Below are 13,368 nucleotides of genomic sequence, written 5' to 3'. Positions count from 1 at the left end.
CCCGTGCACCACAACTGGTGAGCCCGCGTGCTACAACTACTGAAGCCTGTGCACCTAGAGCCCACGCACTGCAACAAGAGAAGCCACTGCAATGAGAAGCCTGCGCACCTCAATGAAGAGCAGCCCCTGCCTGCCACAACTAGAAAAAGCCCACGCACAGCAACAAAGACCCAATGCAGCCAAAAATGAATAAATAAATTTATAGGAAAAAAAAAAGCTTATAATCAACAGGGGAGGTACAAACATACAAAACTAAACCAGTGGTTATAATCTAAAAAGACAGATGATCTGTAGTGTCAGAAAGGGATAAAGAATGCCAAAGAAAGGTAAATGAGACAGAAGAAGTTTAGATTAGTAAATTTAGATAATACAGAACTTCAAGAAAAGTATCTTTTCTCTTTGTAGTAATGAAGATAGTCTGTTACACAGAAAAGGGTAGACATACTAATACACTCCACCCACACTCAACGACAGCCCTCTTACCTCTCCGATGGTTCCAGTAACATATTGATCGATGGCGTTGGAGATTTCTGCTCTCTTCACTCCAGTTTTAAACTTCATAGAAAGCACTTGTGGGTGATGTCTAAGCCACCAATAGTTTGCCTTATCCCCTGCAAGGCGTGTGCAGTGTATCCGAGACTGCTGTCCAGCTCCAATGCCAATAACCTGAAGAATGAAGAACATGGATGTTAAAATGAATAACAACACGCTTCCCAATGGCTCTTTTGTGCATATTCCCCCAAATCCATCAATTTTGTGGGGGGAAAAGAAAATCAGGCTGAAATAAGAGAAATACAAATAATTTTTAAGTCATTAAAAAGGTTAAGTGTAACATGTTTTAACTATTATTTATATGTTTTACCTCTTCAGTGAAATCTGAGGTATGGCTATTAATTAATATCTGCAAGTTTCTAGAGCTCCTGGACATCAGTAGTGAAGCGTGGTCTGGCTGGAACTTATTAGACAAGTAGCCACAGTCTCCCAGGTTTTTGGTATTACAGATTAGCAATCTTGCAACAGTAGGCAATCACCTAAATTCCGAATTTGAAAGGGTCTTCCAGGTCACATGCCAATTAATATCCATCCTCCCCTCCCACTTATGGGCCAAATAATTTAACAAATGGCTAGAGAGGAGCTCAAGACACTATGAGAAGAAACAGTGCTAAAGCCACTGCAAAACCAGGTTTACCCTGGAGCTAGGAGAGGCCCAGGGACGAGCCAGCTCAGTCCTGCATCCTATGGCTTTTAACTAGGAAAAGTTAAATACCTAGCTTAACATCAGATAGTAAGAGATGGTCAATATTTTGACTGTGGTAGTGGTCACGGTCAAACCACTATATAATCTGTGCAAACTGGTCAAACTCTACACTTAAAAAGGGTGAATTTCACTGTATATAAATTATGCCTCAGTAAACCAGATTTTTCATCATGTTAACTCTTAGTCTACAGATTCTTGGTAAAATGACGTTAGAAGTATAAATAAAGATACCCTTTATGCTGCAAAACGATGGGCTAGTGGGTGGCAGTATGTTCTACTCTCTCTTCACTGGAAATGCTACTGATAAGGATGAGGGGAGCAAAAAAACTAGTTCCCTAGCAGCCATTGTCCCCTAACCCAAAACGTGCCAACTCATTCCAGGCAAGAAGCAATAAGAACAATTTTAATACTTAGTTCCAAAGATACTTTGTAATCATTACTGAGTAAACACTGACAAACCGGGAAGAGAAAAACTTGGCAAATTTTCCTTTTCAAGCAGTCTAGTTCCCAAGACAGATGGATTTTTGGACATCATCTTGTAAAACAACAGTCCTCCCAAGGTGAGTCTGACAGCTTGGTTACCTGCCCGTGCCTGGCATAGCACACGGAGTTAGACTGAGTATACTTGACAGCAATGGTGGCCACAGTGAGGTCTCTGAGCGCAGATTCCGGCAACTAAAAAAACACAGAATGGTAAATGGGGCTTTTTTTTTTTTTTTTTTAAACCTTCATTTAACTTTTAGCATCTTATGTGTCCCTTATAACAGGCCTATAATATAGTTCTATCCCTCAAATAAGGGAGTGAAATTAACTGTTCATAGGAGACACTATCATGTTTTACTGAAAGAATCATATTTAACATATTTGTCATGGAACTCTGTGTGACGCCTAATGCATCACAAACTCAAATTGATGCCATTTTGCAACAAACTTTGGCTTAAGCCTCTTTACGTATCACACTAGATATGAAATACCATAACCACTCCAAAACTGACAAACAGTATTTTCTCTATCACAGTAGCACCGAATAACTGGAGATGTGATAAAATTTATGTTCAAAAAAAACACTGAGAGTAATTTTCACAGACACTACAAATAACTGATGCACATACAGCCAAGACTGCTCAGGAAAAACCAAATTAGGATCATTTTTTGGTTTGCCTAGAATATTCTACGTAGAAAGTATTCAAAAATGTATTATGTACTACCGGTTCAAACAGAATGAAACAACTACTATAACTAAAAATGTCCCTATCTTTAATATAAAGAGCAAATACAAATTGAAAAGAAGAATAATGATCTATGTTGGTATGCTAAGCGGACAAAAGATATAAGCACAGCTAATTGATAAATTATCTAACTGAAAAACTGTTAAGTCAGACTTCATCAAAACTTAAAGCTTCTGCTCTTAGAAAAGATCCTGTATTAAGAGGATAAAAAGACAAGTTACAGACCATGAGAAGATATTTTGCAAACCACATATCCAACAAAGAACTAGTATTCACAATATATAAAGACCTCTCAAAATTCAGCTACAAGAATAAAAATATAATTAGAAAATGGGCAAAAGACATGAAGAGACATTTCAAGAAAAAGGATATACAGACGGCAAATAAACACATGAAAAAATGTCCATCACTAGGCATTAGGGAATGCAAATTAAAATTATGAGATATTGCTACACACCTATCCAATAAGAAAGCGACAACACCGAAACCTGGTAAGGATGCAGAGAAACTGGGATCGTGCATGCGTTGCTGGTGTAAAATATAAAATGATACAGCCTCTTTGGAAAACAGTTTGGCAGTTTCTTAAACTAAATATGCAACTATGATGCCAGCCAGCAAATACACTCCTGGGCCTTTAGAACAGAGAAGTGAAAACTATGTTCATACAAAAACCTGTTCATGAATGTACAGTGAATGAAAGTTACAGAAAGGGGAACAGATGAGTAGTTGCCCGAGGTTACAGAGGAGGCAGAGGCAGGAGAGAAGTGAGTGTGGCTATAAAAGGCAACAGAAGCCTCCTTGTAGGGACGGGTATGTTCTGTGTCTTGACTGCAACAATGTCAATCATCAAGGTTGTGATGCCGTATTAATAGTTTTGCAAGACACTGTCCATTAGGGGAGATGGAGTAAAAGATATATGGGAACTCTTAAAACCGCATGTGTATCTATAATTTTTACTTTTTAAACTCAAAATTAAAAGCTTAATTAAAAACCACTGTTAGAATTCTTTAAGAGTTTATTACCCTAAGGTGCTATTGATGTATTGATAGTATATCCTTTCCTATCTGCATTTGCTCTTTTGAGTTGCCAACTATACATGTTATTCCTTTGGTTCTAAGAAAGATTAATAACAAAAGCCAGCCTTCCTAGCTGCCTACCTTCAAATATAACCCTAGTATCCCGAGTTAGGATCAAGGACCGTGAGACACGTCAAGGGGTGGGAGTGAGAGAATCCAGTGTAATAAACATGGCACATATAGTTAAAACAAACTGAAGCATTATTCAAGAAAAATGGGAGAAGAGAGAAAAATTCAAGCATGTTCGTTAATACTTAACACACACTCATTACACTTCTCCGGCTTTCTCAGGACTGAAACCATTCTAGACCTAATAGTATAATCTGATTCTGAGGCTGGAATATTAATAAAAACCTGTTTTAAAAGAAGAGAGGGGAATATAAAGGAGGATAATACCATCATTCTCATCCTTAGTTAGGTCTCCAAATTTCCATTAAAAATACATATGAACAAGTACAAAAGAATGTAGATAAAAGATTAAAATCAAACCCTTGTAAAAATATCCAAGCTAGCACAGCCAGAGGCACAAAACCTATCAAGTGCTACTAAATTAATCAGTCCAATACCTATAAAACTACAAGGAAAACTTACAAAAGTAAGAGTCTCAATAGGTAGACACAGTTGTCAGCATGGGTACCTCTAGCGCAATACCCTTTTGGTATTTTAAAAAATACATTAACCAGCCAGGTTAATAAAGTTTAAAAAAAAAAAAAAAGAGCCTCATTTTACTGTGAGCTGCTTAAAAGCATTGCTACCCCAGTACCTCAGGGCCTTGACCAAAGGAGTGGATTCCAAAGGACTGAAAGATCTTTCTATATATGAGTCCTACATGTTCCTTCACTTCAGGGCACCATTAAGTTTCAAAGATAAAAATGAAAGAATAACCAGTAAACCAACAAAGATCATGTCTTAATCACTATATGTTTATTAACAGAACCATCCTGATAAAGATGTTAAAGCCTATTTTCAGCATTCTACTTAAAGTCTCAGGACTCAGACCTGGAAACAATAGCCAACCATTGTCCACTTGTTACAAAATGACTTCTTCAGAGACTAATCCTTTTCTAAGAACAAATGGAAAAACTGAATACAGAGCTCATAAAATATCAAGTACTGAGAGGCAAGAGGCAAAGACCCCAGAGATAAAGGAAGCAGGAAGAAATGAATGTGACTATGCTTTTCCCCTCAAGGCATTTTCCAAGTTGCAAGGCAGTAACTAAGAGGTAAATGAGCTCAGCCCCGCATAAGTCAACTCTGTGAAGGGAAAAAAACACCATCCAGACCCTCAAAATATCTATATGGTTCTTTCATATTGCGGACCAAAAACCTGATCAAATAGTCAACTTACAAAAGATATGGAAAATTTTATTTGAGACAACCTGAGGAACCCAGGAGACAGTCTCTCAGAGAGCTCTGAGAACTGTTCCAAATAGGTAAGGGGGGAGGCCAGTATATACGTGATTTCGATGAAGGGGCATGTGCAATCAAGCACACTTCTCGGCAGAAGGTTACTGCTATTCTCGAGGAACAGACATCTTAGTTAATGGTTTTAAGTGCTTTTCTAAGTATGGGAAGATACAAGAAACTGGGTTCACAAAATCTCCTGAAAGTATCTAACTATCTGAGGGCCAGTTCTGTCAGTTTTCCCAGAGCACAAAGTACCTCATCCTGAATTCCTTTCAGTGGCTGCAGTGGCTAAAGACTTGATTCTTGCAAAACTGGATGGTGGGAGACATTCTTTATTTTACGATACCCTCCCTTTTGGTCTTAATTTCAACCAAAGTTTGGGAGGCATTTTGTGACTAATTTGTCCCATGGTGCTAGGAATGCTCATTCAGTTCAGGCAAGGATTTCGTTGATAAGCCACTCGATGTGCTATTACTGGACTAGGCCTTGTTGGCAGTAACGAAAAGCCTCTGGACCACCTGCCTTACTAGTCTATTATGGTCCAGGAAATGGTTCCCTCTTGTTGCTTCTTCCCATATCTATAGTTACACTATTATAATCACTGATCTTACAGAAAGATGTATTTGGCCAATCATTTCAACTCCCCTAGTCATCGTTATTTTTATCAAACGCTCAGTCACATATTTGGAAGAAACAGTAATCTTGTAAAATAGGCAGAATAGAAATAAAATAGCTAGTAATATTAATAAGGTCATAAGTAAGTATTTAAGCTAAGAACTTCCATTAGGTGCAGCCCAGAATCTTCCCACGTTGTCTGACCAGTCTGCTCTGTACCAATCACTATCTTTAAGGGAAGTGATATATTGGCATTGTACATAAAGTTCACCAAAGATGTCTGCATGCACAAGGCAGAGTGGTGGGTCATCGTGACCCCTCACAGGATTGAGAAAGGAATGTTATCTTCTAAGGAGCGACGTGGCTGGCACCAGAAGAAGAAAAATTGAGCTTTATGGTTGAGCAGGTATTTCTGCCACTGAGGAAGCCTGGTTAATGCATAATGCAGATGCACAATGCACGCTAGAGGGGAAGGAGGAGGCCAAAGGGCAGAGAAGAAGTTTCATGTTTAAATTTTTCTTGCCTTGCCTTAAAATATGAAATTTTTATTTCATCAATATCCAATGCCCAGCATGCAATCAAAAATACCAGGCATACCAGCAGATAAGACCAGAAAAAAATGAAGTCAGGGGCTTCCCTGGTGGCGCAGTGGTTGAGAATCTGCCTACCAATGCAGGGGACACGGGTTCGAGCCCCGATCTGGGAAGATCCCACATGCCGCGGAGCGGCTAGGCCCGTGAGCCACAATTACTGAGCCTGCGCGTCTGGAGCCTGTGCTCCGCAACGAGAGAGGCCGCGATGGTGAGAGGCCCGCGCACCGCGATGAAGAGTGGACTCAACACAGCCAAAATAAATAAATAAATTAATTAATATTAAAAAAGAAAAAAGGAAATTCATGTGTGTGTGTACAAAACCCACATTTAAAAAAAAAAAAAAAAAAATGAAGTCAGTTACACATCTGAAGTACTGAAAAGAAAGTACAGCCAACATTAGACCCAGCAAAAATATCCTTTAAAACTGAAGGCCCAATTAAGGGATTTCAGAAAAACAAGTACTACTAGCTCATCCATTTCCTTATAGTATAACCTTGGGCAAATGTCTTAACTGTCCTCTCTGTCACAATTTTGTGATCTTTACAACAGAGTTGACAGCAGTCACACCCCACCCAGAGGGAGCTGTGCATATTAATTGATATAATACATGTAAATACAAAAAGAAAACCATTTTTATCCTAGGAATATGTCCTTCTAAAAGATGACAACAGGACAAGAGCAAAATCGTGACTATGTGAAAACATCAATCACAGCACTGAAAATGGAAACAACTTAAATATCCATCATAGTACATGGATGGCCACATGGCCTTTCAGATGAAGATGTGGATCTATGTTTCTTGATATAGAAACAACTTGTAGCTCAGTGCATAGAAAAAAGGGCAAGTTACAGAACAGATTTATAAAAGACATGATCCCATATATGTAGAATTGAAGGTAAATAACTACATATATACATATGCACAGAAATTTCTAATATGGTCTTCTGTTCATTTTTTAAGTTCTCAAACTTACTTGACAATTCAAAGATGAGCTAGCTCTTTGCATATCGACCAGTTTTAAATACGGGCCTTAATAAATGCATAAGCATATAAATATTAAAAACAGATCTACTGAATTACTAGTATTCAGTTCAGATATTTTCAGACTTACATCCTTATTCTTGGTAACAATGTTGCTAAATAATGACCTGTTGACGACACTATTATTTCTCTTCTGGCTTAAACGAAGACCAAAGAGAGTTCGAACTTCATTTTCATCTGGACTGTAAGACTGGTCCATCTAAATAAAACACAAATTTAAAGAGTTAAAAGAGTAAAAAATATGTCTACATCCCTCAAAATTTTTCACTTAATTTATGTTCAAGATATTTCATTATAAGCAAGGCTATATGCATTTTTTCTAACTTAAGCAGGTACAAGATCATTTCAGGATGGGTGTAATAGAATGGCCAGGCACCAATATTTTGCTCCAAAATTTTTTATAGGTTTTATAATCTTATAGGGTTTTGTAACTTATACCAAACATTAGAACCAATGATTCCAACAGAGCATTTCTGGTTTCAGTAACTGAAAGCACTGTACATATGGTTTTTTTTAAAAAAAACTAAAACAGATATGCTAACAAACAGGCAGTGGCACAAAAACTAACCTCTAATTTTTTTCTAAAAATCTATTACAAATACTTAACTAAGACTTAGATTAAAAAGTTAAAAGGGTGGGCTTCCCTGGTGGCGCAGTGGTTAAGAATCTGCCTGCCAATGCAGGGGACAAGGGTTCAAGCCCTGGTCCAGGAAGTTCCAACATGCCACAGAGCAACGAAGCCCATGTGCCACAACTACTGAGCCTGCGCTCTAGAGCCTGAGAGCCACAACTACGGAAGCCCACATGCCTAGAGCCCATGCTCTGCAACAAGAAAAGCCAATGTGGGCTTCCCTGGTGGCGCAGTGGTTGAGAATCTGCCTGCCAATGCAGAGGATGCAGGTTCGAGCCCTGGTCTGGGAAGATCCCATATGCCGCGGAGCAACTGGGCCTGTGAGCCACAATTACTGAGCCTGCGCGTCTGGAGCCTGTGCTCCGCAACAAGAGAGGCCACAATAATGAGAGGCCCGCGCACCGCGATGAAGAATGGCCCCCACTTGCCGCAACTAGAGAAAGCCCTCACACAGAAACGAAGACCCAACACAGCCATAAAAATAAATAAATAAATAAACTCAAAGTTTAAAAAAAAAAAAAAAAAAAGCCAATGCAATGAGAAGCCAATGCACGGCAACAAAGAGTAGCCCCCGCTCGCCGCAACTAGAGAAAGCACACACGCAGCAAGGAAGACCCAACGCAGCCAAAACTAAATAAACAAAATAAAAAAAAATAAAAAGTTAAAAGAGAGAGAACAGCATTTGTAGTCTGTGTCTTTGTTATTTGAAAAGGAATATGTCATTCATTGCTTTCTTCCTCTCCCAAATTTTTAACTGAAATGATAGTAAGACATGGGAATGATCTGCATAAGACCACTCTCTCCCTAGACATTTTTCCAAATTTGACAGTATTTCTTCATTTAATCTTTGGATGATCTTTGACTTAGAAAGCACTGATACCTGTAACTTATAAGCAAGCCCTCATATTAATTCTGCTTAATCTGCATTTTCCTGAATTCTAAAATGGTCCTTTTCCCTTTGTATGATAAAATTTCTAAAACTGAGATGTGCCCGCCTATTAACTGATGTCATAAAAAAACCTCTCGAATAAACAAAATATTGAGGAAGCCCTGGTGTTCTTTTGACACCCTGAAACATGATACTGTCCGGTGCTAAAGAGGTCATTATCAGGGTCAGGCTCAGGATTTGGAAAACATTCTCCATGATGCTACAAGTAACTGCTAATAGCCATAAGTACTTACTACTCTTAATGACAACAACAACAAAAAACAGTTAAGAGTGAAGAATACAGTGGCAGTTAACTGAATGATTAAGTAGCTTTTAAAAAAGCTACTTCTGTCAAGTAGCTTTTAAAAAAGTATTACATTTAATGTGGTATTTTAGTTTTCTTTCCTTGAAAAGCTGACATGGAACCTATGGTGAACCATGTAATTATTGGTTTCTTAAAATGAAGAATAATAACTTTCAATATATGGAATTTGGATTCTACAAATTTTTTTTTTACATTAATACCTTCTGAAAAACAGTATTATGAATTTTAACTTTCAATTCAAATAACTTTTTGCTTTATCCATTTATGATCAGACTATGGGCTAATTTCCCTAATGTATAAGAGCTTGTAAAAATCAGTAAGGAAAAAATTCAACAATCTATTAGAAAAGACAGGCAAAGAACATGGGCAGACAGTTCCTAAAAGGGAAGTAAAAACACTCTTAAATGTGAAAAGATGTTCACCCACACACAATGAGAAACTAAAACTGCAATGAGATGCCATTTTCATCTATCTAACTGCTAAGATAAAAATGTTTAAAAACTTGATGCTAGCAAAGGTGTTAGGAAATAGGCACCCTTACACATTCCCATTAAGACATAAAACTGGTTGTACAACCTTAAAATGAGCAGCATCTATCAAAGTCACCAATACAGATAGTCTGCAACCCAGTCCTAATTTTATTCTCAGGACTTTCCCTCTAGCTTATTCACTGCAGGGTGTGTGTAATAGCTAAAGACTGGTGACTGGCTAGATAAGATACACAGATACGGGACAAACTTCCACGATGATGAAGCAGTGTGCATTTGTGTCATTAGGGAGAAAAAGAAGAAATGCAAATGCAAATATTTGCTGAATATGTATAGACTACATATTTCAGGAAAGGTGAGCAAGAAATTGAAACTATTACTTTTAAAAAAGGTAACAGAGTGGCAGAAGGGAAGGATGAGGAGACTTCATCAAATAACCTTCAATACCTTTTGAATAGGAAACCACATTAAATATATATATATTTTTTAAATTAATTAATTAATTTATTTTATGGCTGTGTTAGGTCTTCGTTTCTGTGCAAGGGCTTTCTCTAGTTGTGGCAAGCGGGGGCCACCCTTCATCGCGGTGCACGGGCCTCTCACTATCGCGGCCTCTCTTGTTGCGGAGCACAGGCTCCAGACGCGCAGGCTCAGCAATTGTGGCTCACGGGCCCAGTCGCTCCGCAGCATGTGGGATCTTCCCACACCAGGGCTCGAACCCGTGTCCCCTGCATTGGCAGGCAGATTCTCAACCACTGCGCCACCAGGGAAGCCCTAAATATATTATTTTTAAAGAAATGAAAAGGGTGAGAAAGCTATCTTGATCTTAAACCCAAAAAATTAATAGGAAGAAAAAATTTGCAGGGTTAAGGATAAAAAAACCATAGTAAAGAAGGATAAATTAGAAGGGTGTCAGTATAAAGGAAAGATTAAATATGGGGAAAAAGAGACAAAATAGAAGAGCAAATTACTGTTTCAAACATGAATTGCACTAACCTGAAGAACACAGTAGTTCCCATTTTTCTTTTTAGAAAGTAATTTCAAAGCTTCGTCTTCATATCCCGGGGCAATAATACCATCAGATACCTATATGTGTATTAAATATTAATTTCTATTTTAAAAAATTAGAGAACACCGCTTAAATGATCTAGAGATAATTATCTGTCGTAAATAACGCAGTGGCAGTTTCTGGTTTCTGCCTCCACCAGATAACACAAATACTATACTTGGAAAAGGTAAGTCTATGCTAGAATACAACTTTCTACAGCTGATCTTATCTCATTGGCTGTCCTTTTGGTTGTCTGTTTCAATTTTAACCAAGAATATATGAATGATTCGCTGTAATACACGTATCTTAGGAAGAAAAATGATTTTTTACTCTTCCGTTCACGGGGCGGTTTTGTGCTAGAAAGAGCATGTTCTTCTAATTCTGGCTCTGCCAAAACCTGGCTAAGTGACCCGAGGCAAGGCAGGCTCCTCAACAGCAAGAAAAGCGGTCAGAGGAAATCAGATTTAACACATTATAAAGATACGAAAGTCACAGCTCACACCCCAAAGCCTCATGCTGTAACCTGTAACGCAGCATGCCAGCTCCACGGCAGCTGGGGAGGGTAGGGGTGATGGTAAGGATCCCTAAAGCAACTAAATATTGTCAAGTCACAGGCCCTGTTAGCCTTAACTGCTAACTGTTTCCCTCCGAGGCACCTGAGCTCCTTCATTCTTCTTCTCTATCTCCCCAGCCCCACCCCCACCTTTCCGGAATGCCTGTTTGGTACTCAATTGATGGGGGTTAGTTTTTTAGAGTAGTTTATAATTCCCCCCACTATACAGTCTCCTTCATTACAGACCTAATGAAAGTTTACAGCCAGGTTCATTATTACATCACCATCCAAGATAGCATCCTCTATTCTTCAGAAACAGTAACTCCGGCATTAAGACAATGACTACTAGAAAATTTTAAAGAATTAAATATATAAAAGTTGATCACAATAGCCAAATACAAATATTATAGGTTATGGTTTCAATAAACACCATGAACAAATTAAGCTCTACTTAGTTATGCATGGGACAAGATACAGAATGTCCACTAACCTCTCTAGAGATAATTTTGGCAGTAGGGACATCACAAATATCAGATAATGCAACAAAATCACCAAAGGAAGACATCCTATCAGCTCCTGTAAATAAAAATTAAAACTTAGTATTTATCACAGATTATCCATCCTTATACAGAAAAAGGTAATGTTCAACAAACCCCAATGTGATCATATAAAATCTAACTTGACTAAGATTTAAACAATAGATTAGTAAGTCATTTAACTGAAATAATCAATAAGAAATATTCTTTCATTTTACCTCCTAGAGCAACATGCAGCAAACTTTTTCTGTAAAGGGCCTGATAGTAAATATTTTTTAAGCTTTGCGGCCACGTGATCCCTGTTCCAACTCCAAGACTGTGGTTAGCAATCAGCCACCGACAATACTATGTGACCCTATTCCAACCAGACTACATTTACAAAGCTGGGTGGTGGGCTGGATTTAGCCAATGAGCCACAGTTTGCTAACCCCTGTTGTAGAAGGTAAACCATGAGAAAGTGTCTCAATAATCTCCCATTAATTTTACAATATTCACAGGTTATTAAGCTCATGAATTAGATACCTGTGAATTATATAAAATATAACTTTAACCAAATTCAGTGTACTTAAATAATCATACAATTTAAATTTAGCAATACAAATGCATTCAATAGCCTAATCTGAAACTTCATGCACCAAATTCCAATTGTGCTTCCCTTTATTACATTAAATACTAAAACTAACACACACTTTTATAAACAAATTTATTCCAAGGCTCTCATAGAGTCATTCTGAAGTATTAATGAAAAACAAATTAAGATAATTTGAAATCCTATAACGAAACAAAGGATATTACTACTTTAAGATAAAATACTGCTTTTCCTCTCAAAAAAAAAAACAACAGAAAAAGTGCTATTATTCTTCTGACCTCTTGCTCTTGCATATGCAGTGGATATGGGTGTGAGGGTTTTGTACATATCATAGACCATGCAGACTTTGGCTTCATCTTCACTGAGTGGAATTCCAACAGCAGCGCCTGGTATAGAAAACCATAAATAAACCAAAAATCTCAAGTTACTTATCAATTCCTAAATCAGGACATTTTTCTAAACATCTAGTCTAAAACATCTAGTCTATATAGCATAATTTCTAGTGCTTGGGCCAAATTAAACAAAAACCTGTTTGGCCAGATAATTAAATGCTAAAAATATAACTGCAGGGGAGGGTGAGGCAGGGGGAATCTCTTCTCCAGCCTCTGAAAACAGAGCCACTGTCTTGAGTCTGCCAGCACCAGGCGTGTGTATGAAGCTACTTTACTTCATTACTGACTCTCTGCCCTGCTTGATATCACACACCGTTTATTTCCCTGCCACTCCCGTTGTTTTAATATCCAAAAACTATCTGAGAACTAATTATGTGTTGAATTGTCAGTAGGTGATATAAATAACTAAGCTGTAAAGCTGACTTAAACATAGAAGAAAAAAGGTCTCTCATACAATGGCCTTAAAAGTTAAAAGTGCCATAAGAACAACTTCTTTATGTCTTCTCAGTTAAATTTGCAACCATGTGGAAAAATGTTTAGTTTAGTCATACTGCATTAAGCAATATCACTTTTATTTTCTAAAACATGTTTCCACTACAAATAAAACTATTATCTGACGTTCCTGTCTCATAATAGTGTTACATATTATATATATGTA

General features: G+C 37.8%; 1 protein-coding gene across 1 annotated transcript in view; it reads right to left on the bottom strand.

Annotated features, from left to right (window-relative positions):
• Positions 1–13,368, bottom strand: part of ATIC (5-aminoimidazole-4-carboxamide ribonucleotide formyltransferase/IMP cyclohydrolase) — a 32,963-nt gene that overhangs the window by 2,457 nt on the left and 17,138 nt on the right. Inside the window, exons 9-14 of the mRNA XM_059928632.1 lie at positions 12,597–12,704; positions 11,684–11,769; positions 10,589–10,678; positions 7,291–7,419; positions 1,841–1,933; positions 484–666 (exon numbers count right to left, since the gene is read on the bottom strand). Coding sequence (XP_059784615.1) covers positions 484–666; positions 1,841–1,933; positions 7,291–7,419; positions 10,589–10,678; positions 11,684–11,769; positions 12,597–12,704 — 689 coding nt within the window. The remainder of the gene's footprint in view (positions 1–483; positions 667–1,840; positions 1,934–7,290; positions 7,420–10,588; positions 10,679–11,683; positions 11,770–12,596; positions 12,705–13,368) is intronic.

This window comes from Balaenoptera ricei, chromosome 7 (genome assembly GCF_028023285.1).
Source record: "Balaenoptera ricei isolate mBalRic1 chromosome 7, mBalRic1.hap2, whole genome shotgun sequence".
NCBI lineage: Eukaryota > Metazoa > Chordata > Mammalia > Artiodactyla > Balaenopteridae > Balaenoptera > Balaenoptera ricei.
This window is presented reverse-complemented; position numbering and strand designations above follow the sequence as displayed.